We start from the raw sequence: 27,328 nt of genomic DNA, 5'->3' as shown, positions 1-27,328 counted from the left end.
ATTAGCCCATCTTCTAACCATGACTAATTACTCTGCTGACATAGGTGTGCTGCATCCCAAGTCAGCCTTGGGGTATCTCTGCATTGTGTCCTACTGGCTGATATGAAACCTGCCTTTCCCTCTCTGAGGGAGTTCCTCCTACTCTCAAGATCATTCTGCAGCTCTTTCCTTCAGCTTCCCCAATATTTCAATATCCTCATTTTGAAACAGGGCGCCCATAGCGATTTTTTTTTTTTTTTTAATTTCCAGATCATTGATAAAAACATGCAATAAGCTGATAACTGAACTGTTTGCAATCTCTCTAGGAATATTTTCCTTTGGGGTTACCTTCAACTACTGCTTTTTGTGATCTGTTAGTTATTGATCCTTAATGTGTCTAAAGTTTGTCTGGGTGACATTTGTTGCATCTAGTTCTTAAGTTAGAATGTCTTAAAATGCCAAGTGTTTTATGAAATTCAAATTATATCATGTCTGTGAAGTTACCTTTGTCAATCAGTTCTCAATTCATTGCAAAATGAAATGAGATTATTTTGAATTTGATTTTTTTGTTAAATTTCATAACAGCAAGGATGATGTTTTTAAAAAAAAAAAAAATTCCCATTTTTTTACTTCTTGTGTACTCACTTCATGTACTCCCTCACTGAGACAGGGACCACCTCACATGATGTGCAGTGCCCTGCACCGTGAAGCCTTGTAAATGTGAGGACATAAAGAATACATGAGAACATAAGGAATAATTAACATTAATTTCAACATTAATTTCACCCTCCCAAATGTATCCTCTTGGAGATCATTCACTGAAGCACTTTAATTCAGATGCACAAAGCAACAACATTTCTGAGAAAGTGAGTGAGCTTTTAAAGCTTTGCCTTTACAAGGGAAACTCCCTTACAGTTTCAACAGGTGCTTTGGGAATTGTTTCATGCAATATTTGTCACTGCAATATCTGCTTGGCTGAAAGTCAGCTTACTGCCTGAGTCGAGCAAAATGTGAGACAGGGATAAAAAAAAATGATTTCAAATGTGTCTTTAAGCAAAGACCCACCTACTCCCTATAAGCAACAAAAAGCTACAAGAAGTCTTTTGTATGCACATTGGTTTGTTCGGATGTCCTTGGCCAAAGAAGTCCCTGTTGTCCACTCCTGGGCAGTCAGATGGCCCTGGCAGGTGTCAGCCACCTCCACACAAAGGGCTGCGGTTTGACAGCCCTCCAGCGTGCAAAAGCACTGTGGCCTCCTCAGGAAGGGACGGGGATGCTTAAAAGTACAAAACATTTGCTCAGTGCCCGTAACTGTGAAGGGAAGATCCCTTTCACGTCTCGATGTCCCTCTAACTACGGCTACGAAGACCATCCTTCTGCAGTGCTGGAGCCTGTGTGTCCGTGCCTCGGTGCAGCTGTGCAGCACGCACTCACCTCCCGGGCAGTGAGGAGGAGGAGGAGGAGGAGGAGTTGGGGATTGCTCAAGTGGAGGTGGCAGGGTGAGGCGGCGCTGAGTCAGGCACTAACACACCTGCCTGCTTGCTCCCGGCAGCTTAAAGCACGAGAAGCTGCCCGGCCCAGACTCCTCTGTACCCATCTGCTGCCGCGTTTCGCACCTGGCTCAGGCACGAAAAAAAGACCACGATGGGCCTGTTCTACAGTAAGAGCCAGGTAAGAAAAGGAAAGAGGAGGCTCTGCGATGAGCCGTGCAGGCAGCCCCTTGGCGGCAGAGGGGAGCTGCTGTAGGAGGTGGTGTTCCACCCGCCGCATCGCATCGTCAGCTCCGAGATCTCCTCTTCAGCACCAAGGCTGAGAGCAAAGCGGGACTTCTGCCTGGGTTTTGTGCCTGCTTTGTGTTTTAGCCTTCAGGAATGCAAGGACTTCAGTGCTGCAGCAATTTAACTATTTTGAAAATCCCTAGTTAAAAAAAAAAAAAAGAGATCTTCTTGTACATTGCTGTTGTCCTTCGCTTCCATCCAACTGGGCTAGGCAAAACAACTGACTGAGGAAAAATAAGGAGGCATCGCTAATGTCAGTGAGTGCATGAGGAAAGCCAGGAAACTAATATTATGTGAGATGTTAAATATAGCACTCTTAAAAATTGTGGGAGTTTTTGGGCACAAGGGATTGAATAGTGACACATTGTTATATATTGATCTGTGTATTCTTTGCAGTGATATCGCCTCCTCTATAGGCAGTGTGCTTGAACTCTTATATGCATTTGTTGCATCACTACATAGTTTTGCTCCTTCTTTTTCGCTCCTCTTTGGTGTTTTTTTTTGTTCGTTTGTTTGTAGTTTTAAGATTTTTATGAGGTTTTTTGGTTGGTTTTGGTGGGTTGTTTTGGTCATTTAGAGCATGAAATGTGCAGTTTTTCCTCTTTTTATTCATTTAAAAAAGACAATTATCTAGGGAAAAAAGTACCTCACCTTCAGCCCCTATACTTTTGATTAAGTACCGTGTTTGTCTGATCCTTGCTTAGGACGAGAGAGGATGACAAAATCAAACCAGTTTCCTGGCAGGTTTGTTAAATGTCTTTTGATAACCACTTAGGTTTAGGTGGTTTCCCAAGATTTCCATTGATACTTTCCTGTGACCTTTGCTTAAAGGAAGATGGGATGAGCTGAATTATTCAGAGAGAAATAATTACAGAGTTGTTGCTTTCACTGCCCCCTTCTGAGAAGTTTGGGATAGGTCTCTGGAAGACAGTTTTCAGGTCCTCATTGTCTGAGAGCCAGCACTGCTCTACGTCAAGCATAACAATGGAATTACATGGCTATAAACCAGCTGACGAGCAGCATCGTTACACCATGATATTGTTACTAATTCCTGCCCTGCTAGACTGTCTGCTGTTTGTTGTGAAACATAGTGGATATATATGACATCCTTTGAATTTGCATAGGTCAAGATGTGTGTCAGCTGTATTAATAACACAACAAGGCTCACTATCACACATTTCTCTCTGATTGGGTTGTAAGAGTCAGACACCTCAAGCTGAGGGTTACCACAAGTTTCCTCAGAATGGAAAATGGAGGACATCAGAGGTTTGGTCTGTGATTGAATGTACGTTTTGGGTCTCTGGCCACACCTGGCTGCAAACCTTCTGGGAAGAAGGAGAGGACAATGCACAAGGAAGAACCTCAGTTCAGAAATGTTTTGGATGGTTGGAATTGAAAAGCTTAATTTGGTGCTAAATCTGACTATACTTCTGTTCTTTCTCTCTGCATTCTCATCCCATGCATTTTGTATGCTGTTCAACAGACAGAAGCCTCTCCTTGCAACTTGCTCACCGTAAAAATCATACGGATGAAAAATGCCAGGAAAGCAGACTTGCGTGAGTATCATTGCTATACCCCTGGAGCACCCACGCGCTTGTAAAACTGCTCGGAATATAACAGTCACAAACACTACAGAGTATTTATCTCTCAAATTTATATCTACAGAGTATATATCTCTCAAAGGAGAGAGAGAGAAGATGCGTGACTGTAGCATGCTGAAGATGAGGTAGCATAGTTAGAAGATATTATTTATTCTTGTATCTTTGCCAGTGTAATGCTGAAGTCTAGCCACTAGTAGTTCAGAAGATGTTTGCACAGAATGCATAAAATGTTTCACGTCTGAATTTGCAAAGAAAGGTTTTTTATTCACAGGGAAGGCTGCAATAAGAAGTTTAGATGGGGCACTTCTTTCTATGGTTCCTTCTTACAGTAATGTCCACCCTGCGCATCCCTGGGCCTATCACAGAATATTTTATGTGAGCTCAGGACTGGATACTTGACATGTCTCATGGACTGCCAAATTCGATTCAGCCATAACAACAGCCATGTTTCAAAATTAGTTGAGGGCTCACACTGTTAGCTTTTTCTATTCTTAACTATTTTTACAAAAAGCCCAGGAATTATAGTTATGTAAAAGTTTATTAATGCTCCATAAATATCTGAACTGCAAGGCACTAGAAAAAAAGGTGTGAATGACAATCACCTCCAATCTGAGGAGATGGCTGATTGTCTTGCATTTATTCATTTTTACAAATAAGAAGGTCTGAATCCAGAAAGTTTCTACAGGAACCAGTCCAAGCTAAATTTGTTCAGTTAAAATGATGCAAGACAAGGCATTTGTTTGGGCCTTTCCAAAGTGATTTGCTTTGAGTCCTGCTATAGTTTCTCTAGAGAGCAAAGGTATATGAAGAAGAGTTTCTCATTCCAATTTTTACCAAAGAGAAGTAAGATACTTTCTTGTTGCTGAATGTATGGAGAAGAAGAGTCTGTATGAACCTTCCCACTGGACTACTTCTAAAGTGCGGAAAGGAGATCTGAAGCTCAGTTATAGGCTGGAGAGAAATCCCTTGCTACAGCTAAAACCTATTTGAAGGTACAAATGTGAACTCAGAACTGAAAGAAAGAGGTGTGGAAAACTACAGCCCTTAGATATCTCCCCACGTAATCATGTTCTATTAAACCAGCTGCATGATAATGAGCTTACCAAACTTCCTCTCCACCTTTTTCTCATCTAGATCAATGCTTTTTATTTTTGTCCTGAAACTACTTTTATTCTGAAGGGAGTTCCCTATGTTTTGATGCTGTCCTTCCCAATACTAGAAAATTTCTAGGGCAAGGACAAGTACGTAAATGCTCAGGCATTTCTGCTTCCCAGTCCAAGACATGTCCCACTAGCCTGTAAAGCTGCTTAAAGGAGCAGTTTGAATGACAGAGGTGCTTTCGGAGCATGGCACAGGGTCTGGAGCAGCAGTAAAGCCACAGCATGGGCTTTCCAGGCTGAGGTTGTTCTGCCTTAAACTGTGAAGCATGTACTGGATGTTGCCTGCAAAACAGAATCACCGACATTCACCACAAACATTGCCAAGCTATCATCTGTTTGAAATGGTAGTATCAGTCAAAATATTGAGGAAAAAAATTTGCACAAACTAAACAAAAACAATATTTGCAAAAGGTGAATGCTTTGCTTGTTGGGTACTTCCATCATGTAGGAAAAGAAAATCATACCAGTCATGGCACTGCCTTGCTTACGCTTAATCGTTGAATCTGGTTTTGATTGACAGCTGCTTAATTCCAGTAACATTTGATTTTGCTGAGCGTAAAATTGTCAGTTGCATTTATCAGAAAGATCTGCCTTTAAATGATTTCAGGATGCAGTTTTCTATACAGCTAGACTTGTAAAAGTCACATATTTCAATGACATGCTCTTTATCACATAAAATAAACCTATATTTCAAATATTTTAATAAATTCATTTAACCTCTGGTTAAACTCACTGGCAATGTAAAAGCTAGTGCAAATTGCATGTTGGTAACTGTATGTGACTTTCCCTGAGAAGCAGCAAAATGGGAGGTTTAAGATAAAAAATGTGCTACTTGTACAAAATTTTGCTGGTTTGTGTGTAAAACTGGGGTAATATTGTTGAGTTGTTTCAGTCGTCTTTACAGTCCCCTAGAGATTAGCTAGACACATCCTTAGGAAACCCAGAAGCGTGTGGACCTCCATCACCAGCGATGTAGACTTCTTTACAGTACCATTTTCCTAACACTGATTTTTTTTTCCTCATTCTTCCTTTTCCCAGCTCTGTTTTTATCACTTTCCTTTTCCTGCAAACTTTTCTAGATAGAGCAAGTTGGCAAGTGTCACCTATTTCTCAGTCATCTTATAGATTTTTAACATTTTAAATCAGCTCCTTCTATCTCTTGCCAATTGTGCCCATCCTTTTGTTTCTGAAGTGAATCCCTTTTTGTTATTTTCTCCTCTCGAGATCCCTTCTTGCACTAGGTTTCTGTAGAGTTTTTGGATGACTTTGTTTAATACTCATCTAGTATTTAGAAGGTCTCCCAACCTGGTGCTGCAAGTTAACTTCATTATTGGCCTATCTGCTCCATTTTCCAGGTAATAGAGGTAGGAAAATTAATCCATAACAATAGACTCTCAAAACCTCACTAACATCTCCCACGGAATAGATAATACAAGACCTTTAATGGAAATTCAGTGCATAAGATACTATTTTTATCTAAGACAATTTAAATTGTTTCATTCTGCTTTTTAAACCCCGAAACTTTTTAATGCACCCTTGTGCTATTCTGTCTCTTCTTCCCACTGATCCATCAGTGTGTAAATTATAACACTAATTTCCACTTGTGTATTGATGCATAGCTGATATCATTGATACCACCTGTGAATTTAGTGCCTTGTTTGTGTTCTCCACGTTCCCCCTTCCCACTGAGCACACCCACGTCCCCATCAGGCTCATTGGGACTCTTGATATTTCTGGACCTGCGAATACTTGCCAGTTCCCAGATTTGGGTGTGTGTCCCATCTGCATCCTGACTCCCTAATGCGGTGAGACTTGGATATGCACCAATCCAACCCACCCTTAAAAACAGGGCTTTCTCTGCAGAGAATTTCAAATTTCAAGCTCAGACTCTCGCAGTCCTTGGGCAACCACCATAGCTCCAGAACAGACAGAAGGACATGTCTTTTTGCAGCATGTGGTTCAGCTAGGGAACTCTCCACGGCAGGAGATCATGGATGCCAAAAGTTTATGTGGGTTCCAGGTGGAGACTGGGCAAGTTCATAGAAGAAAAATCCAATGAAGGTTGGCTTAGGAAGTCTCTGAATCTTAAATTGTGAGGGCTGAGAGAGCATTATCTGATGCTTGCCCTCTTATACTCTTCCTTAGACACCCACCGCTGAATGTGGGGCATATTCTTCTCTGACAGGGACGTCCATCCCTAACAAGACCCAAGATCCTTCCTAAAAAAAAGACGAAGGGGCTAAAGAACAAGATACTAGAGAGAAACAAAATCATTAAGTGGAATTAACAAATGAAAAAGAAAACAAAACAGAGTGTTAAGGGTTAAACAAAAAGGTAAAAATAGGCAACTGGATGAGAACACTGAGCTGAGCAATTTTAAGCCATCATTCCCTGCTTCCTGAAAATATCCAGGAGCTCTCAGTGGACACTGCCTGTGGACCCTGGGATAAATGGACCTTGACTGTTGTAGAGTTAAAAATCTTCTTCAGCATTTTCTTAGTAAGAAAATGATACCTTTGAAGCTTTTATGGATATATTTTTTTTTTTTTAATTAGGCTTGTTAATTTTTGAAACTTCCAGGTTTTGGACCTTTTTTATATAAGGCTTATATTATTTTGGGTACAATATTTTATAAAATTATTAAGTATGTTTTACATTTCTATAAAAAAACCTTACTTTATGGCATTGCAGTAGCAGTTCTGCCATATAGGAGATCCATTCATGGAAAGGCCCCTGAGATCCTGAAAAGAAATATAGCCAGTGAAATACATTATTGTTTGAGGAACTATGGTCCAACGTGATGCTTATTGCAGGAACCTGCAGACTTCCTCTGGTGTTTTGTTCTTGCACTGTTGTTATTGTTTCATTGTTATTTATTACTTACTGCACCATTTAAGCAGTTGCAATTACGTACCAACAGCCTATTGTTCTAGGTGCTGCTTGAAATCTCATTATAAAATAAGAGGATGTGGACTGATAAAGCCCGACAAGGAATAAAACAGGGGGGAAAAAGTAAGGTTATTTAGCAACATCTCAGCAAAGGGATGTTTTAAGGAGGGATATAAATGAGACTAGTGATACTGTTTTAGGGATACTTGTAGGGTGCTCCACCCAATGTGAAGGGCAGGGTGGGTGAAAGCGTGAAAGCTTTTTATTGAAGTTTAGCTATTAGGAGATTAATGTTGAAAGCTCCCTGCAGGCAGGAACTGATCTCCCAGGACTGAGTGAATTCTGATAGTCTGACTGTGAAGGGCCTTGAGAAGGAAGACGTTTACTTTCACAGAAATAACCCACATTCTTATCTAAAAGAAAATATTAAAAGTTCCGGTGATCTAAATTATCTAATACTCTACACTCTAGAAAACAGCAATGCCTGCCTGTCCACCCACCCTTAGCCAGATCTCTGGTGAGCTCCACAGTGTGGGAGGAAGAAGAAAAATGCTTTTCTTAGCTGGTGGTGATAGTTTATATTTTGTGACATGGATGGTTGCAAGTGAGGGGAGACATGATCAAGGAGATGATCTGGGCAAACAGTGTTTGAGACCACATTCTTGGTTCAAATCCCTTCAGCACAAAAAGAAAAATGATACCCTAACAGCCATGAAAAATCTACCCCCTAGAGAGAGCCTCAATGTGAGCACTTAAAGGCAGCCCAAGAGGGGGAAGACGTCTGGGTTGCTGCCCAGGTTACATGTGGGCTGGAGGTTGCGTCTGTTAGCATCAAAAAAGGAGGCAGAATTAAAATTAAAAATTTTTGGTTTAGCCCTGTTTGAATTTGAGCTGTCTTTGAGACAGGTGACGTTTTAGCTCGATCCAGAACAGCTGGTGCCCTGCTCTTGTCTGTGGTGCAGCGTGGTGCTGGGGCTATGGTGTTTCTGAGCATGGGTCGTGTCGCTGTAATGCTTTCTAATGGTAAAGCACAATTAAGATCCAGTCCTGCTGCTATCCGGGAAGATAATTAGAAACTTCGTGTAATAACTGGACGAAGAGACCATGCTGTCATAAACACCTGCTGCTACGCCTGCTTTTGGCAGGATATTGCCCCACGGTGATACCACGGCTGCCACCCCAAGCATGTTTGATGGCTGCTCACGTGTCGTGGTCCAGGGGAGGGACGCAACAGGTTGCTGCTGTGAAGCTCTGCTGTGTGTACCACATGAGTGTAATCGCCATAGTTAGGTGGTGGTTAGGCTTACGTACCAGGGTAATGATGCATTTGCTTGCATGTGGCTGGCAATGGGAGCCTTGTACGTATATGTGAAGAGGCACTTGATACAAAGCGATGGGATATTGCAGCGTGACCGACCGGCTCGGGCGCAGGATATGCTGTGGAGTGCCAGTTCTCACATCTGCTGGCACCTGGAGCCGGTGGGGCAGAGTATGGGCCTGAGGTATCCGAGATGTGTAAAAAAGGTTCCTGGGTGTTATAACTACCTCTCTTATAACACTTGGAAAAATACTTCATGAACAAGAGGCAATTAGGTTTCAGAGGACACCTCTGAAGTACAAAAGGCATTACCAAACACGTTTTGCAGATGGGAAGATGCTTGTTTAGTGGCTGTGTCAGAAGGCCCCCAGAGAAAGTCAGAGATCTGAAATGAGAAGTCAGAGCTTTGCTGACAAGTAGTTATTTCTTAAAGGTGTACAATACAGTGCAGTAGCAGACAGTGATCACTTGCAGAAAAGAAAAAAATTGGTGGACTTTCAAAGTAATACTTTGTTCTTCACAACAGACCTCGTCAGAGCATGTATTGCTATCTGGGAAATGTCAATGAAATAAACTTTGGATGGCTCACAAATTCATGGACTCGGGTCCTTCTGATCCTCCTAGTGGGGACAAGAGCTGACAGCAGTCTGTGCTAATATCAGTCTGGACTTCCCAAGAGTCAAAAAGGATTTTCATATGGACATTTCCTGTATACACACAAAACTCTGGGAGTGTTTTGGGTTTTTTTGGTTTGGTTTTTTTTTTTTTTTTTTTAGAATTTATATATCTTTGTATATACCACAACTACCTTTATCGATCAAAGTTACTTTTTCTTTTGTTCAGAGTTACTCAAACAAAGATGACTTAAGTCTCATGGGAGTCAGAAAAAAAAAAAAAAAGGCTGTTTTTTCTAATTCTTCAGTTACACACAGAGTGCGATAAAGGGCCGAGCCAATTACTCTGTATTTCCCAAAGTCAGGTATACCAGTAACACTAAGTGGGACAAGACTACGTGCAGTCAGATGAAGGTGTGTCTGCTATGCAATGGCAGGAATGCTTGAGTAGGTGGCGTTACAAATAGAGGAAACGTAACGCTAATGATGGGATTGGCATTTAAGGGGAATACTCCCCCATGCTATCTTTGGCACTTGTGTGGGTTGTTGTCCGTAACTAACAGATCATATTCTGTGGGGTGATCATCCCTGACTTTTGAGTGTGGGTCCACAGGATTGTTAATCTCATGATTCATGTTTGCCTTTTATTTCTTAACAACTATGACAAAACATATTTGCGGGCAGATCATTCTGACCTCAGAATGAAAGTGCTTGTTGATGATGTAAGCACTGCAGCCTGCTGCCAACCACTGTTTCATACTGAAGCTTTGGTCCTGAACATCGCTCACCTACGATGGAGCTCAGGTGGAAAGCCAACTTTACAGCTGGCCTCTTCATCTGGGAAAGGAAAAATGAAAATACTAAAGCTGCCCTCCCTACATCTGGAAACATTAAAATTCATAAGTGAACTTCATGACCTGAACACACCTCTAATTGAAACAGCAAAGCCAAAGCAATCTTGTGCAAAGAAGCAATGTCACCTTCCTCTGTGCTGGGAAGCACAAACAAGCTTTCACCTGCCTATCAAGTGTTGCAAATACCCTTATCCCTCTCTGGCTGAGGCACAGAGATGCAGGTGAAAATAGTGGCATTAAGCAATATTTTTTACACAGCTTTACTGGCAAAAACTCTCCCTCAGGACAGCTGCTTCTCAAACCACATGTTACACCATCAGACTGTTCAACATTTCAACACTTTTCTTATATGTGCTCATTTTAGTCCACTTCACAGAGGATTAAATACAATTCATCTTCTCCACAGATGATTAATTTATTTTTCTTGAAAATTTTTTTCTTGAATTTTTTTTCTTAAAGAGCTTTGTTGTTTAGCTCTGTGGTGTATGTGTGTGTGTTCCTTTCTTTAACTTTCCAAAACGGAAGAAGGCAGACCTAGATCAAGTGCCTTGGTGGAAGACCTGCCTTCTGTGACAGCAATGGGACTTCATGGGAATCTTCAGTGAAGTGAGCTCTTGTCGCCACTGCATTGGCAGCCAGATGTGCTAGAGAAAAGAAAGGATGCTCCAAAAAGTAGACAAGACAGAACTTGCAGCCAGAGCTACCCTAGAAACATTAAGGCATGTCCATGTCTACCTGTGGAAGCCCACTATGCATGAGCTGGGCTCTGTCTGTCCAGCAGCCCCTGTCACAGCTGTGAATGTTCTCTGCTCCGTGTTCCTGACAGGCACCTGAACCGTCAACGGTGGCTCTTGTGTATGTGTGTGCCCCTGTGCGTATGGATGGCTCGTCGGTGTTAAAACCTTTGAAGTCTGATATATAGAGATAGTCTGGCTATGTGTCTCTTTGAAAAGGAATGCAATGTAACTGCATATTTTGAATGTTTATTTTTTTCCAGTAATTAAAAGAAGTAGTTCTCAAGAAGAGCAAACTGCCAGGCTTTCACAAAGAGTAAAGCAAGCTGGTTGTCTAGCACTGGCTTGATGGCACCTTAGCTGGCATCCTGGCCTGTATTCTGCCTATTGTCCTGTGTACAGAGCTTAAAAATTCGTACAGTGCAACACCTTACGGGGTACTAGATGTGTTTCACTGGTCTGTTGCTTTCATGCTTTCCCTCTCTTCAACAGTAACCCAGTCAGACTGCTACGTGAGCCTAAGCCTGCCAACAGCTTCAGTGCAGCATTTCCGCACCAAAACAGTCCAGAACAGCAAGAACCCGACGTGGAACGAAACCTTCCACTTCACCATTCAGAGCCAGGTTAAGGTAGGAATGGCAGCTATCCCCAACAGGTATTCTTACCAGATATCAAACCTACTGTATAGCCCTTCCAGACTGCAGGTCTCTCTGAGTTCCCTTACGAAGTAGTCACACTCTTACTGTAGTTATTCAGCTTTCAATGGTTGGATAAGACTGTATCTTCCTGAATAGTCAATTGTCTGTAGAGTGAAACTGCAAAATTTCTATTTTACTGTTGCCTTTGCTTTCATTCTCGAACTTCTTTCCCAAATTCCTTTAGCTAAACTGAAATATCTGTGGCATCTTATGTGTGTTAAACCTTATACAATCTATTTTTCTTTTGATTCCAGAACATTCTGGAGCTGAAAGTTTGTGATGAGGACAACATAACTCAAGATGACCATCTCCTCACTGTATTCTTTGACGTCTCCAAAATCCAGCTTGGAGAAAACATTCAGCTGTGTTTCCAGCTGAATCCGCAGGTATGGATAAAATTCAAGGACAAAGCTAAGGGGATGTGGTCAGGTGAGAATGTGGTTGTCTCATCTTCCCTCTCGCATGCCCCATATACAAGTCTTTCTTACTGCCCATTTAGCCAGCTGAGTATGTCCATCTGTTTCAGGGGCTGATATATAGTGTTGCTTCTGTAATTATTGCAAATTTTGGGTGCTGCTTCTACAGAGTTGGCAAGCATTACTGGACTTGATCGTCTGTTTGCTGTCCTTGATGTCAAAATATCAAGAGTTTACCTCAACAGTTTTAGGCGTCCATTTGCAGTCGGGCCTGGTGGTTCTGAGCTGTGCATTATGTTCTGCTAATGTAAAAGTAGTGATCTGCAGTCATAAGCTGCAAACCCAATTTTCAGAAGTGAGTTTTTCAGCAGGTGCTGGAGTTTCATAAGGTTGAGACAACTTTATACTGAAGTTTTAAGGACAGTGTTTAGGCTAGAAATACTTTACTTCAGTGAGTGCTAATTTGATTTGATACCTGTTTTGGAAAGGCTGGCTCCCTGTGCTGTATTTTCTTTAGTGCTCACACAAGGGGCCAACAAGATAACGGGAGTTGCACCAAAACCTGCAAAGGAGGAAGGAAATCTCAGGGAGAGGGAATTATAAAAGACAAAGATGAAAACTGAGCATGCAATGAGTCTATGCGTGCAGACTCCACCAAACCAAAGTACACCCTCTAGAACACCCTAGACTTCTATGAAGTGCCCAAGTGTGCCACCATATTGATGCGCCATGAGGCCCACCTGCACAGGCTGTAGGTGAGGGCTCAGAGAGGGGCAGGGTGATTTGGATGCACCAGAGAAATCCATCCTTGCTCACGCTGAGGATCAGTGGGGAGCGCTGAGAGCTTGTGGGAGAGGAAGGGAAAGGAGAATTGCAGGAATGTGAAACAGTGAGGGGTGAACCTATGGCTGCAGAAAGGGGGAACAACCACCAAGAGGCCCTGTGGTATGTAATAATTACATTTGGCCTGCAAGGTCTGAAGTAGGAGTCTGCTAAAATAATGGATATGACATTTGAAGTATGTAACACTAGAAGTATAGCAGATAGGACATAAAGAAAATCAAATCTGTTGCATGTGCAGTAACAAAAAGTGGACACTGGCTTATAGAGTCCCCTGAAGAGCACAGATTCCTGTAAGGTATCTCCCTTCACAGGAGAATCAACCTGCAGTGACTGCATTCATTTTCTTTTGCAGGGGAAAGAGGAGCTGGAGGTTGAATTCACAATGGAGAGCAGGTGCGTAAGGTCAAATAGGTGATCAATAGAAATGTAAGCCAGAGACAAAACGTTACTGACACAAAAACATCAGGTTACACTTGCAGCCCCCTCGCACTGTCACCTTCTGAATAAAGCAGAGGGGAACTTTGGGTGTTCAGGAAATGCCTGAGTATGGCATTTAACGGAGAAGGGGTGCATGACAGTGCGTGATGTGCGTACATCTACACCGGGCATCCAGCCACACGGAGAAGCTAGCACAGATGCTGGTGGGAGCATAGAGATGTCCTTGGAGGCTGCTGCTCACCAGGCTGCAAGGGGCATTCTGCACAGGAGGAAGTTTTAAGTTTCAAACCCCTCTTGCTCCTTACTGTGGGATCCCAGATGTTTGCTTTGTCATAAGAATGTGGGAAAATGATACTTGGAACTTGTTTTAGTTGTGGGAATAGATTAAAAAAATTTCTTTACTGTATTTCTATGCTGACTGTACAGTTAATGGAGAGAATGGGCATGTAAATCAGTCCTAGTGCTGCTGATTGATTTTTAAGGTAAATGGTAATATTTTTTCCTTTTTTTGTTATGGCATGTTGGATGAATTCACCAGCTTTTCAGCTCTGATCCCCCAGGTTTGAACTGAGCAATATGGGACAATAGTGTAATTATGCCATCCCTGTGTAAATTTTCTTCAGTGTGTCAGAAAACGATCCTGTCTGATACAGTGAGGAGCTCCCCCGTTCAGCAGATCTCCATAAACAGTTTAAAGTTCAGACTCAAGCCTGTGAGAGGCAAATTGGATTGAATGTCCAGCTAGACATGTTTGCCCATGCTGCCTGTCCAAAGGCAGACTTTTAAAGATAAAGATAATTAAATAATTATTAAAGAAGAGTAAAGGAAAAAAAAACCAAAAAACCAAACAAACAGAAAAAGGAGAGTGCTGGTTTTGAATTGATTGTTTTCCATTTTGTCTTTTAGTCCGGATCCTCCTGAAAACATTGTTACTAATGGAGTTTTAGTGGTAATTTTTATTTCATAATCCTTTCCCTGCCATATAGCAATGCTTATTGCAAAGCTAGTATTAAAGGTACCGGGCAGTTGCTCCATACGATGGCACGAAGGCATCGGCCGAGAGGCAGGCTGAGGCTGGTGTCGGTGTTGGCTTTCCCACGCGGTCCCCGCTAGTGACTCATGCTGGGAGAGGCCGCAGCTGTGAAAGCTGTGACCTGCCGCCAGCGCTCGCCTCTGCCCAGACTGAGCTGCTCTCCGTCGGATGGCATCCCTCCGTCTGCCCGGGGAGAGCTGGGCTAAGCATCCTGCCCTGCACCCCTTCCCCTGTGGCCGGTCCTCCCCCATGCCCTTGTGGGACTGCTTCTCCCGGCAGGAGCGAGCAGATCCCTTCTCATTCCTCATCTCTACATGATCTGTTATTTCCCGTGTGGAAACCCAATGCCACCTCCCTAGACCTGCTAGAGGGGTTATAGGCTGGCACCATCTCTCTGCTGAGGTGCGTGCCCCGAGCCCCTGCGCCCCACACGTGTCTGAGGGACTGGCCGAGGCAGAGCTCTGCTGACAGCGAATGCCTTTTTCTCTTTCCCCGGTTGTCTCTTACAGTCCCGCGAGGTTTCGTGTTTGGAGGTGCAGGTGAATGGCGGCAGGCTGAGGAAGGACAGTACGGGTGAGCCTTTCGCTGACTTATGAAGCAAATCTGGATGCCACTTTATGGCAAAAGCGCTCAGTGTTTTACACTTGAACGCTCTGGTTTAAAATTATTTAAGATGCATGACAAAATCCCAGAGATGTCAGTGGCCTCTGGAGGGGGCTGTAGTTGGTCAAAAATATATCAATTGTTACAGAACGCGGCGTGATGAGTATGTGGTCTGGTTTCCCCACAAAATACTTTCCTCTCTAATAACAACTTGTCATACGCTTATAACTTTCCAAAATATTTGCACAGGGAATTGAAATTTTCTGAGTCTTAAACTGGAGCAAATTCCTGTTGTTTCTGGATTCAGAGATAAAGAAAATGGGCAGGAAGAGGACTGGGCCTCTTTTATCCATTTAACTTCTTAAAATTTTCTTTAGGAGTAACAATATAAAACATGCCGCTAGGTGAAACATGAGACACACAGTATATTACCAAAGACATTTGTCGCACATTTTAAACAGTGCATCACTACCGTCTCGAGTCCATGCTTGTGGACCTGTGTATCTCCTACGCAATTTTTAAAACATCACACTGTGACATGTCCTGATGGCCCCAATCCAGCAAACTGCTTTAGCATGTGGATGATCCAGTTGAACTCAGTTGTCACAGTGAAGAAGTTTGCCAGATGGGGCTGAAAATGCTTGAGTGGGATAATTCTTTTGAAGGCTGACTATATACACCTTTGAGTGTTTGGATTTACCACTGTATTTCACCTTGAACCTGGGTTGATACCATTCTATATAAAGACCATTTTTCAGTTACTTGAAGAGACATAGCTGGGGCTTATTACATGAAGGCCAGAAAACACCAGGCATTATTTTTGTAAGTGTTAGAAATTATTTCAAAAGAAATATTACAGGTTGAAGTGAAAGGAAATATGATAGAGGGACTGAGATTTTACTGGTTCCAAAGAGAACTGTGCTCTGCTACAAAAAAAAAAAAAAAAATTCTTTCTCCTAAAAGTCTGAAATTTTCAAAATACCTTATTATTATACCAGAATAATATTTTAGTACCATATACTGTCTTATTACTGAGGTACTTGGAAAATTTCAGACTTTGAGGGGAGAGCGTGCTTTTTTGCCCCAAAACTGTTACCAGCTGTGAAATAGAGCAGTGGTCTCAGCAACCACAGTATATATGGAAGTGCAGTGGTAATATAGCAAAAGTTACTATACGGCATGTTCTGTACATGAGCTCTAAATTTGAAACCCAAAGGCTCAGATAAGTGAGTCTATTTATTTATCCTACAGTTTGGGTATCAAAATGAAGTGGTTACTTAAGAAAAACAGATATTACATTACTGTGCAAAGAAACCACTTTTTTTTAAGAACTTAAATTTGAAAATCCTTTGCTTCAGAAAGAAAGTTTGCATTAACTGTGGACGGGTCATACGAAGGAACCCAGACCCACACGCTGAGCTCCTGCCTCTGCCCGACCTCCCCAGCCAGGTTCCACTACATCAAGTATAATCAGTCGGTGCTCAACGTGGCTCTGCCGCGGCGGAGGCGGCTCAGCAGGGTACGTGATTGCCACTAATGTGTGGCTGGCTATTTGCTGTGTATTTCCTTGGGGACCTCTAAGACCTGAGTGTGTGTGCAGGTTTGTGTATGCAGGGAATTGGTAAGTGCATGTATGTAAGCGAGGCAGGGGAGATTGCTTTTACCTCGTTTCCCCCTTTTCGTATAATAGTTAACTGTTATTTTTTTCTACCCTTTTTTCCAGTCTATATCAAGTCAAAATGAAAGGGATATGAACGAGTCTGTGACTCTAGCTCTGAACTCGCTTCCTATACAAGAGAAAATAACAATAGCAGAGGTGAGAACAAGTCTTTCTTAATAAAAAACAACCCAACACACATTCAGTTTGGTGGGTCACGAGAGTCTTACAGTTCAGTGATTCAGTTCCTGTCAGACATGACGCATGCTACAGTGTAAGGTGTGAATTACAGTCACTCTGCAACTATGCAATATTTATTTTTTTTCTTTTGTTCTGCATGTGGTTCCAAGCATGCCATTCAACCCTGTTCTGAGTTTAAACTAATTTCCTCAGGACATATCTAATATGTTCATCAACATAGTATGTGAGCTAACAGTAATGGATATGACAATTAAGACACCTATTTGCAAAGGGAAAGTCTGAAGCAGAAGATAAAACAGAGAATATCCATATGCCTGTGGTTCAGACGCCCAGCTTTCAATGACCTTTGCAGAAAGTGAAGGTTAAACTAGGTGTTCAGCTATGGAAACCTGATGGACCCTAAGCCCACCTGGCTTGGGTGAATGGCCCACTTCTATTCAACCCAGACTGTACTGGAGCTTGTTATATGTCTCACAACCCAGACCGTTGCTGGCCAGATTCTGCAGCTGCATTACTGACTGCAAAGATAGGGAAACTCAGCCTGTAGACGGAGTGGGGGAGGAAGGCGCAGGATTAATGACCTGAGCATGCTTACACTGTTTGTATTGCGATTTTCAGGACAGGACAATTGACTTGTACACAAAGGCAAGTGAATGGTAAGTGAGTCTCCAGCAAGACCTGATCCCGTAACTGGGAGACATTTGCACCTACACAAAGCTCATTTGAAATCAGCAGGGGTCCATGCAGGCTCAGTTGTAAGCAGAGGTGTGTTCATCTTTGGGGTGCAGGCTTTTGTTTGCCAGGTTCTCCTTTTTCAGTGATGGAGAATTAAATCACGGGCCCCCTTTCCTCCAAGTTTCCAAGCTGTTAGTGTAGCTCAGTAAGTAGATCTTGATTTGTGTGCACTATTATGACCACAGATGGAGAGAGCAGCTCCACAAAGAAATATTTCTGTATTATACAAACAAAATAACACCAACGCATGGTAGCTGTTTCCCTAATCAACTGCAGTGCCTGTTGACAGCGGTTACCTAGTTAGTTACAGGCACATATGGCAGGTACTACTGAAATTTGAAAAATGAATTATATGAGCAAATAAAACCAGAAGCGTGTTGTACCATACCAGGACAGTATGTCATGTTCTGCTCTGCCTTCCCATTTGCATTCTTGTTAGCAGTTATGGCAATTAGTAGAGGCCCGTCTGTGGTGTTGCTCCTTCTCATTTATTACATTATACTGTCCACAAACTGGTCTGTAAACACACACAAGCATAGCTGGAGTTGACCACGGCGAATAATAATATAATAATATTTGTGCCCTGGTCTCAGGACTCAGGGTCTGTGTTTCAGGCCAAGAAACCTAGATGCCCGCCTGGGGTTCGACCTGTGCACCGACGAACAGGATTTCCTGCAAAACCGGAGGAAGGTGGTTGCTGCTGCGCTGAAGGATGTTCTTCATCTGGAGGAAGATCTGCAAGAGCATGAGGTAACTGGGAAAGGCATTGCTGGGTGACTTTTCTCTCTCCTTTCCCTCAAGCCTGGAGATAAGGAGTGATTTCTCGCCTCCATCCAGATAAGGAGCAAGGACCTCTGTCAGCAGCTGCTCCTCCAGGGTGCTCTTTGCAGCCAGGGAGATCTCAGCTGGAGAGCTCAACAGTCTGTCTGGACGAGCAAGTCTCTACTTCCACTTGGCTTTCTAGTGAATCATTTGGAGGAACTTCAAACCAAGGAGTTTGGTCTGTCTTTCTTAAAAATCCTTCCTGAAGTGCAAAATCTTTTAGTATACCTCACAGGGATGCCAGCAACTTGTATTACTTATAACTCATAAAGCAATGTTGTTTTGTCTCTAATCTACGTGTTTATTTTACCATGTTGCTTTTGCATGTCTGCCTTCTTTTGACACGATATGCCTTAATGCCACTTTTCCACCTATGCTTTCTGCCCTTTTTTGTGTTGAACAGGTGCCTATAGTGGCTGTGACCACAGCAGGATGTGGGATAAGAGCACTCACTGCCATGTATGGCAGCATTTTGGGTCTTCAAAAGTTGCGTGTTCTGGATTGCATTTCATACATCAGTGGCTCGTCTGGCACAACTTGGTGAGGAGTCATTTTGATACTGTTGTTTGGATCTTCTTGTGTTAAGCAAAACGCATGCTTTATCTAGGGTTTTACATCTCAGCGAGAGTAAAAGGGGTCTATTGAGTTACTGTTTCCATCTTTGGTCTATGAATGCCAGGGTCACCCATGAAAGACCTATTGAGCATCATACATCTGGTGTCATTGAAGTCACTTATCGCTAACCAAAAGGGGAGACTTTATTTGAAACATAAACATCCTTAATCCTATGCAAAATGATCCTTTATGGTTACTTACTGTTGGACAGAAACAGCATTGACAGCTGGTGTAGCTGCTTGTATTGGATCCAGATCAAGTGATTTTTGACTGATTGCCTTTAGACTTGCATTTATGCTCAAAGTAAGCTCAAAGAGGAGAGTAACCTAAAGATAAAACAATAAGTGCCCAAAGCTCTGCAAAGTATATCCTCTGAGTTTCAAAAGCATCTTCTTCATTTCTTTCTGCTTTCCATCATGTTCCCTGCCTGCAGGACCATGACAAAACTATATGAAGATGCTGATTGGTCACGTAAGGATCTTGGAGAAATAATTATCGAAGCTCGGAAGCAAGCAGCCAAGTGCAAGATGGGGGCTTTTTGCTTGAGAAGTCTGAGGAATTATTACAGAGAGCTGAGCCAAAGGACCCAAGCAGGACATAAGACATCTTTTATTGATCTGTGGGGACTCATGATTGAATCCATGTTAAATGATGGGGTAATGTCTATGCATCTTTCTTCTCATAAAGTTGGTGACTTGATCTTTATGACCAGTACAAGAAATTAAAACTAGGAAGAGACACCTGGCCACTAACAACATACTTGGTATGTAGACAGAACACCACTTATTTACATTAATAACTTGGAGACATAGCGTATATCTACACTGGAGCCTAAAGTATGATTGACTGTAACATAGAAATGCTCGGACTAACTCTAAAGTAACCAGCATGCTAATTAACCTTGTAGCTGTCCAAGAAATTTTCAAGATTCTTAGGTGTTTTTTATGGCCCCATGCTTTTATGTCTCCACTGCCGCAATATTTACACAAGCTGCAGTCATACTTTGAATGTACTGCAGATGTACCCCATATGTAGTTACTGCACTTTGTGATTTACTGATGAGAAAGTATACAGATCCAGAGCTCCTGAGACATCTTAGCTACAGAAACTGTGATTTTGCAGTTGCCATTCAGCTACTTTGGATTTGATCTCTCAGGACCTCCCGTTCCTAAGTTTATTGTAATGACACAAGCAAAACTTTCCATGTAAACTAGCAGACTGATGATAGCTGAAGAAAAAGCTATTTTATTTTAAAATCCTGTAACCGTGGTTTATATTTTGTCTAGGTGAAACAGATAAATTAACTACTCTTATTTCATATCATATTTCACATTGTATTTCTGGCTTCAGTGTTACATAGCAAAATTTGCTAGAATTTAATTTGGTTGAAGTACACTCAAAATCTCCATTTCATATATGAGATAAGTTGTTAGTATTGGACAGCTCAAGGACTTTTCCTCTGTGGATGTTAACTTCCAATATGGTTTTCAAAAAAAATCTTGACTAGAAGGGTCATTAACATGCTGCCTTGAAGAACTCATATGTTTAACATGAAGTTTGTGATTAACAGCTGAATTACCCAGATCTGCCCTATTTTTTCACTTACATTTAGCAATGCAAAGTTAGAATAGCACGTGAAGCAACTCATTACTGTCATTGTATACTGAATGTAGAACACGGCTGGTTATCTTAACAACAATTAAAGGGAACAATCTTGTTCCCATGATTTTCTTGCCCTCTGTTATTCAAGCACATGGAAGTAAATTTAGGAAGAAATTCAGGAAAATGATATCCCATATTCAGACTTTATAAGCTGATGTCTTTAAGGAACTGATTATCAGCTGTTTTTTTTTTTTTCCAAATCCAGAAATGCTACCACAGACTTTCTGATCAACGTCGGGCAGTGAATAAGGGTCAGAACCCGCTGCCCATCTACCTCGCCCTCAATGTCAAGGACAAAGTTGCCACCAAAGATTTTAGAGGTAATGTTTCAATTCTGGAAAAAGAGCTATGTTTTTATCTCAGGAGATACACCGTGGGGATACTGTAAATAATGGCAAATTGTTTTAAATTCTCGCTCCGAGCCAGGAGAAGTCCTGTTCAGAGAGAGGAAGAGTAACTGGGCAGCCACAGGATAAATGGCAACAGTTTAGTATTTTGTAAGATCTCCTGGCGCTTAAGTGTGCATATTCAGACATTAACTTCGGACTAATAACACAACATAGATCTGTGACAAAGTCTCAGAAACACTATGAATTCTTAAAGGAAGTGATTCACGGGAGCTTTAAGTTCGCCTAGTGTATGTTTTTCATAGTTGGCTAAAGGCAATAAAAGCAATGGAAGTCAATCCGTGTTCTAGTCCACCTTCCATAAGAAAATTTCCCACTTGCTAGATAAAAAGAAAGAGGAATTTAAATTTTCCCTTAGCCTTGCCATTGTTCTTTCGCAAACCTGTAGACAGTGCAATAGCTGATTCAGAGGCGGCTGTCAGCAGGGTTTGCTCAGAGCACGTGCTAAGCCAGCTCGCCTGTGAGGGCTGAAGGCTGAAAGGTTTATTCCATATCTGGCGGCTTGATCGTTTTTAGCAGCAGAGCTAACATCGTTGGTGCGTGTTTTGGCAGAGTGGGTGGAGTTCACGCCATACGAGGTGGGCTTCCTGAAGTACGGTGCCTTCATTCGCGCAGAGGATTTTGGCAGCGAGTTCTTCATGGGTCGCCTGATGAAGAAGCTTCCCGAGTCCCGGATCTGCTTCATGCAAGGTGACTCGCCTGCCTGGCGGAGTGACAAGAATTTAATACAAACACTAACGAGTCTCAAAAGTAGTCCCCCAGCAACCTGTTGTTCTGCATGTGGCAGCAGAGGTTCTGCGTCGTGTCAGAAATGGTTCAGTACCTCAGCCAGCTGAAATTCAGCATGTCTCCTGAGACTTGCTCAACTGCCCAGCTAGCAGAGGTGGTTTTATCATTTGGACTGAGATAAAATGAAACTAAAATGACAAATAAGTTGTTATGTACCTTCACGAGTGCTTTTGAAGCATCACCATTTCCCATAGCTTGCAAAACATTTTGAAAGTTGGAAATCTACGAGACTTTGTCGAAGCTGAAGGAAATGTTGAGAAAAAATAAATAGGGCAAGAAAGAAGGGAATCAGGGAAGGAGCTGGCTGAAAATATTTCTCTATCAAAGGAAAAAGGAAATGAAAATAGGAAAATTACAATGAAAAATTTCTCAAAAAAAAAGAAAAAATGTTCAGTTAAAACATGGTGGAAGGAAAAATAATTTGAAATTTCTTCTGAAATAAGTTTGCCTTCTAACTCAATTCTGCAACTGAAATAGGTGTCTGGGCTTATGCAAAAATTGGATAGGAATGTGAAAAAGTTAAAGAAGAGTTGTGGAAGGAAGAGAAGTCAGTTCTTTTAAAAGAACTTCCTTGTGTTTACCTCAGTACTACATATTATACCATTCCCATTTCCTAGGAATGTGGAGTAGTATCTTCTCCAAAAACCTCTTGGATGCCTGGCATGCAGCTGACAATTCAGAGGACTTCTGGCACAGGTGGACCCAAGGCAAAGTGACCGAAATAGGTAAATCTCAAGTACTCTTTGACTTATGGCCTCCTTCCTCCAGGCCACTCTGATATGGTAAGTGTGCTAACATTTCTCATGTTTTGAGTTTTTCTTTCAGCCTGGTGCTCCCAGCCTCTGGGTATGGGAGGCACTGGGAAAATAAAGTAATTTGATATAAGCAAAGCACTGGCTATTCAGTAAAATAGTGAGATTTTTACTAGAAGGAAAGACACCATCAGATAGATCTTGATGGAAAGGAGATAGGGATGGATACATAAGGTGATGTCTAAAGCGTTGTGTTAAAACACTTGGAAAGAAGAATTTCTGTCAAAGCCTCATGTCAACTGTTTGTTAACCAGAGAGAAGCTTGAGCACTTCCTTTTCCAATATCTCGTTGTCCTGCATAGCGCATCCCTCCCTAAAAATCTGACTGAACTGAAAATTTAGTAGAGGTCAAAGGAAGTCAATGGAGTGGAGCTCTGTTATACCAGCTGAGAGAGGCAGCTCTGTACTGAAAGACCATTCCTTGAAAATACTCATGAGCATCTTCATCTTAAAATTCAAGCAAAGCCAGTGATTTCATAGTGAACAGACTTGGGTCAGGATTCTCTAGCCTACGTTTCTGGAAAAAAACCCAAACCCTTATGTTTGGGTTTATATCAATAATTTGCAAGTTTGTGTTGAATTCAGCTGGCCAAACCCAAACCGAATTGAACAAATTGTTTTTTAAAAGTAAAAACAATTAATTTAAAAATAAAACATTCAAATTTTTCTTTTCATTTTATAAATAAGCTTTGAATTTCATATTTAACCTACGTGGAATCTAAAAGCAGTAATCCTCTCAGATATATTAAAAAAAAAATCGTTTTCCCTGTTCTTGTTTGCTTGGAAAAGTGAATTTAATGTGTATTTAGTCAGACATGGCCAACCAGGGTTTAGAAAACAAAAGTAATTTTATATTTTGTCAAGAGATTGACCAGAACTCTCTGCAGACCATAGGGAAAAATAATGCAATGGTGAGAGCTGTGAACACATGATTACTGTTGGTACAGAAGAGTCGCTGACCCTTTCTCCTCTTTGTGCCTAACCTCCTCTCAATTGTGGTTATAATTCAATTGCATGTCATTTATGCCATGTATCTCTAGAGGAACAACCGGACTTGCCCGAGAAGCCATACGAGATGGCTACATGCATGTTCACTCCTACGAGCGGCCTCTCCACAGCTCTCCGGGACATCCTGACAGACCGTCCTGCCGTCTCCAAGTACCACAACTTCCTGAGGGGCTTCCAGATGCACAACGAGTACATCCAGCAGGAGCATTTTGCAAAATGGAAAGGTGTGGACAGCACTCCTGCCTACGTGCCTCAGCGGTCATTGGGGCAGGCACAGGGGCTGGGATATAACAAGGGGCATTTGTACATCCTGAAGAGAACTGAGTGGGGTTTTCGTTAGTTGTTAGTGCTTGCTGAGAGAAGAGGAGGGATAACGAAGTAAATCCTCATCTCTTTCACGTCCAGTAACACAACTGTTAAATTTTTGGGTTGTTTGGTACTGGAAGTCCTCTCTGGGATGAAAATCACTGGAGTGGGGCCAAGTGGAAAACCTGCCATGGGTTTGGTGCAGTTCATGGGTTTGGAAAGACCAACAAGATGTGTGTGGAAAGGCTGAAGGGATTGCTGCATGCTATCCTAAAGCAAAGGGAAAATCCTGGATGGGAGGGAAGCTCGCCTTCCTTTTGCTTTCTAACTCGACAGATGTCTTTCTGCAGTTTGCTAATAGCTCTGAATCTTTTCCTCTTTAGACACTTTGCTAGACACCTCTCCAAATGACCTGAGAGGCAACTCAGAGCACCTGGAGTTGGTGGATGCAGCTTTCTTCTTTGAAACCAGCTGCCCACCACTTATGAGACCAGAGAGGAAAGTGGACGTCATCATACACTTAAATTACACTGGTGGATCACAGACCTTGGTGAGAAGGCCCAAAACTGTCTTTGTTTAGTAATGGCTTTTCCTTTGCTTTCCACAACTTTCAGACAGGTGTCTGTAAAACGTGAAACTTAGTGGAATTTAGCAACATGGAGTTTGCAAACCTTAGAAGAAGAATAGAAATTCCCAGAGGGGAAAATATATCTGTTTTTCTCAAACCACTTTTGAGAGAAGTGCTTCACCTAAGTGCTTCACCAGTGAAATACAGAGCGGCACAGTGAAGTTATGATGGTTGAGCTGCAACTTCCATTACGATTATATGTAAGATTTTATAGCACAAATATAGCTGGAAAAACTTTGTCTGTGACTCAGATGCTGAATTTAATCTGCATTTTCCTTAAACATATAAAATTTTATTTGTCTTTTGATTTTAATATGTGATTTTCTAACTGTCCAAGAACAACCTAGTGAATGAAGAATTTCTTCATCTTTATTTTTATCTCTTTTAATAAATACAATTTTTCTCCTTATATAGTGGACTTGAAGCAAGATATCAAATGCACTTACTATGTTTGAAGAAATCTCATTTGGTTAAAATGATTATACACATTTTGAAAGTGGTATTCACCATGGAAAAAGACAGATTTAAGCTTCCAAATATATACTTGTAATTGTAATCCTGTCCCTGAAGGGCACCACAGAAAACACAAAGTTCACTGGCTAAGGTTCTGACATTTTCTCAAGTGGAAGGTACTTTAATGCTGTTCTTACAATGTGATGCCATGTGAAAAAAAAAATTGTCTCTGTAGCTGAAAAAGAGCATATGTAATAACTTGCACTACGTTTCTTTCTTGTAATCTGAAGTCTTTTGGAAATATTTAATTCAAACGGCCCCAGGTGGTACTTCAGTGTTTTGTTAGATAATTTAACAAAGTTGGCCATCACAAATGAACTTTCTGATGAATGTTTTTAGTGCTATATTTTGAGACCTAAAATATGTTAGCTTGAAATCTCGCATTTTTTCTAAAATTCAAAGTTATGGAAATGCGTAAGTTGGTCTCAAAACCCTGCTAGTCTGTTGAGGTCAACTCACAAGTTAGACTGCTATATAAACTTGATACAGTTATACTGCTATATAAACTGCTGTAACTTGATTGTGAATCTTACTGTCTTGGGCCGTAAATTTAGTTTTGTTTAGATCTAAATTTTTCTGATTTATTTCTCCTTTAATTAATGATGCTTTATAACACTCTTTGAATTCATCTGTTCTGTTCCTAAATCATATTCCCATTTTAGAGATGTGCCTTGGTACATGTTTAAACCCTCTTTACCATCTTGATATTGGGTGTTTTCCTGTAAGACCATTTTCAAATAGCTCCTCAGGCAACAGAAGAACAGTCACTGCTGCAGGTGCTCACAATATTGCCAGATGTCCAGCGCTATCAGTCTATTCTGTGCAACTTGGCATGAATTACTGGGCTTTGGCAGCAGCCTGATCTTGGGTATCTTTTCCATTCCTTATGCTGCTGCTGTTGGGCCATGACCAGCCCCTGGAGCAAGCTTGCAGATACTTCTCAGAGCAGGGAATTCCGTTTCCCAGCATCGGGCTGAAGGACGATGAGAAGAACCTGAAAGAGTGCTACATGTTCGATGGTGCAGACACCCCGGGAGCTCCTCTGCTGCTTTATTTTCCTCTAGTGAATGACACCTTTCAAAGATATGTAGCACCTGGTAAGTCAACAGTACCCAGCTAATTTTATTGACCAATGAATTTTCTTACTCCCTAGGTGTTTTTCCCTCATCCCAAAACAAAAATCCTTTGTTTGCTTGTTTCTACTAGCAAATACATTGCAAAATGGGATGACGCAAACTATTTGCAAAATCAGGTGAAATCTTGTGCATAATTTTAGTTTGAGTCTTGGTGCAATTCAGTGAAAGAGCAAATGTGTTCCTGAAGTAGAGGAATGGGAACTAATTTCTTCTTGTGATCTCCGAAAGTTTACTTTAGGGTGTAGAACAAAGCATATTTTTCAGATTATGTATTTTTATGACAGTCAGATCTAGGGAAGAATTACCTGTACAGTGTGGAATGGTTCCATGGAGGCCATCTGTGCTTTCTATTTGGTCTGTTTAATGTGTTGGTTGTATATGCTGGAAAATCAAAGCAATAATACATAAATTAATACAGTCACAGCGTCCTTTTGGACCACTATTTGAGATGCAGGCTTTGTTTTTGTGATGATTTCCAAGGCTATTAATGTTCTACTTCCTCCTGTCCTATACATCTGTTTATTCCTTTTACCATTAGTATACATTCTACTCAAGAATCTGCAGGGTAAGACAAGCACCTGTGACCACATGAAACGACATGCCATGAGCTGCCCAGTAGAAGGTGCTGGTTGCAATGGAATGATGTTTAGTGACACTATTATTTTTTTTTTTAAATTCCAGTAGGCTTTGTTCAGAAGTAGATTTTTCAGAGATCATAACACTACACTTGTCTTCATAGCAATTGCATCTGTGACCTCTCTAAATTATTCTTGACATAGTCTAGCAGGGTACTGTAATTCCCTGGAACTATACGAACACCTTCTTATTTTCCCTTGACAGGCATGTCACGTAGTGCTGCCGAAATGGAATTGGGCAAGGTTGATATCTCCAGTTTCTGCTCTCCATACTCAACGAGGGAAGTCTCGCTGAAAGCAGAAGATTTCAACAAGCTCCTGAAGCTGACTAGTTACAACATCATGAACAACGAGAACATGATTCTTCAGGCCTTGCGCATGGCTGTGGCACGGAAGAAACAAGCTCAGAGCCAGCCAGTATCACAAGCACAGTCCTCTGCTTGA

At 41.6% G+C, this 27,328-nt stretch overlaps 2 protein-coding genes across 2 annotated transcripts in view; one reads left to right on the top strand and one right to left on the bottom strand.

The window, feature by feature from the left end:
* CAPN3 (calpain 3) overlaps window positions 1–4,485 on the bottom strand; it is a 233,842-nt gene extending 229,357 nt beyond the window's left edge. Inside the window, exon 1 of the mRNA XM_075502789.1 lies at window positions 4,478–4,485. The gene's annotated coding sequence lies outside the window, so the exon portion shown is untranslated. The remainder of the gene's footprint in view (window positions 1–4,477) is intronic.
* LOC142409868 (cytosolic phospholipase A2 epsilon-like) lies at window positions 1,624–27,328 on the top strand. Its single transcript, XM_075501623.1, has 20 exons — window positions 1,624–1,650; window positions 3,241–3,313; window positions 11,420–11,556; window positions 11,880–12,011; window positions 13,237–13,277; window positions 14,229–14,271; window positions 14,865–14,928; window positions 16,317–16,477; window positions 16,682–16,774; window positions 17,435–17,472; window positions 18,145–18,301; window positions 18,777–18,913; window positions 19,422–19,644; window positions 20,856–20,970; window positions 21,610–21,747; window positions 22,464–22,571; window positions 23,699–23,890; window positions 24,356–24,522; window positions 26,027–26,210; window positions 27,090–27,328. The coding sequence occupies exons 1-20, from the start codon at window positions 1,624–1,626 to the stop codon at window positions 27,326–27,328; spliced, it is 2,469 nt and encodes an 822-aa protein (XP_075357738.1).

The sequence above is a fragment of the Mycteria americana genome, chromosome 5, assembly GCF_035582795.1.
Source record: "Mycteria americana isolate JAX WOST 10 ecotype Jacksonville Zoo and Gardens chromosome 5, USCA_MyAme_1.0, whole genome shotgun sequence".
Lineage (NCBI taxonomy): Eukaryota > Metazoa > Chordata > Aves > Ciconiiformes > Ciconiidae > Mycteria > Mycteria americana.
This window is presented reverse-complemented; position numbering and strand designations above follow the sequence as displayed.

What these genes read in the sequence shown, in the direction of transcription:
- LOC142409868 (XM_075501623.1), top strand. Translation starts at nt 1,624, where the DNA reads ATGGGCCTGTTCTACAGTAAGAGCCAG. An exon ending in TACACAAAGGCAAGTGAATG is followed by an intron (nt 17,473 to 18,144) that starts GTAAGTGAGTCT and finishes CCCTGGTCTCAG; the next exon opens with GACTCAGGGTCTGTGTTTCA. An exon ending in TCAAAGATATGTAGCACCTG is followed by an intron (nt 26,211 to 27,089) that starts GTAAGTCAACAG and finishes TTCCCTTGACAG; the next exon opens with GCATGTCACGTAGTGCTGCC.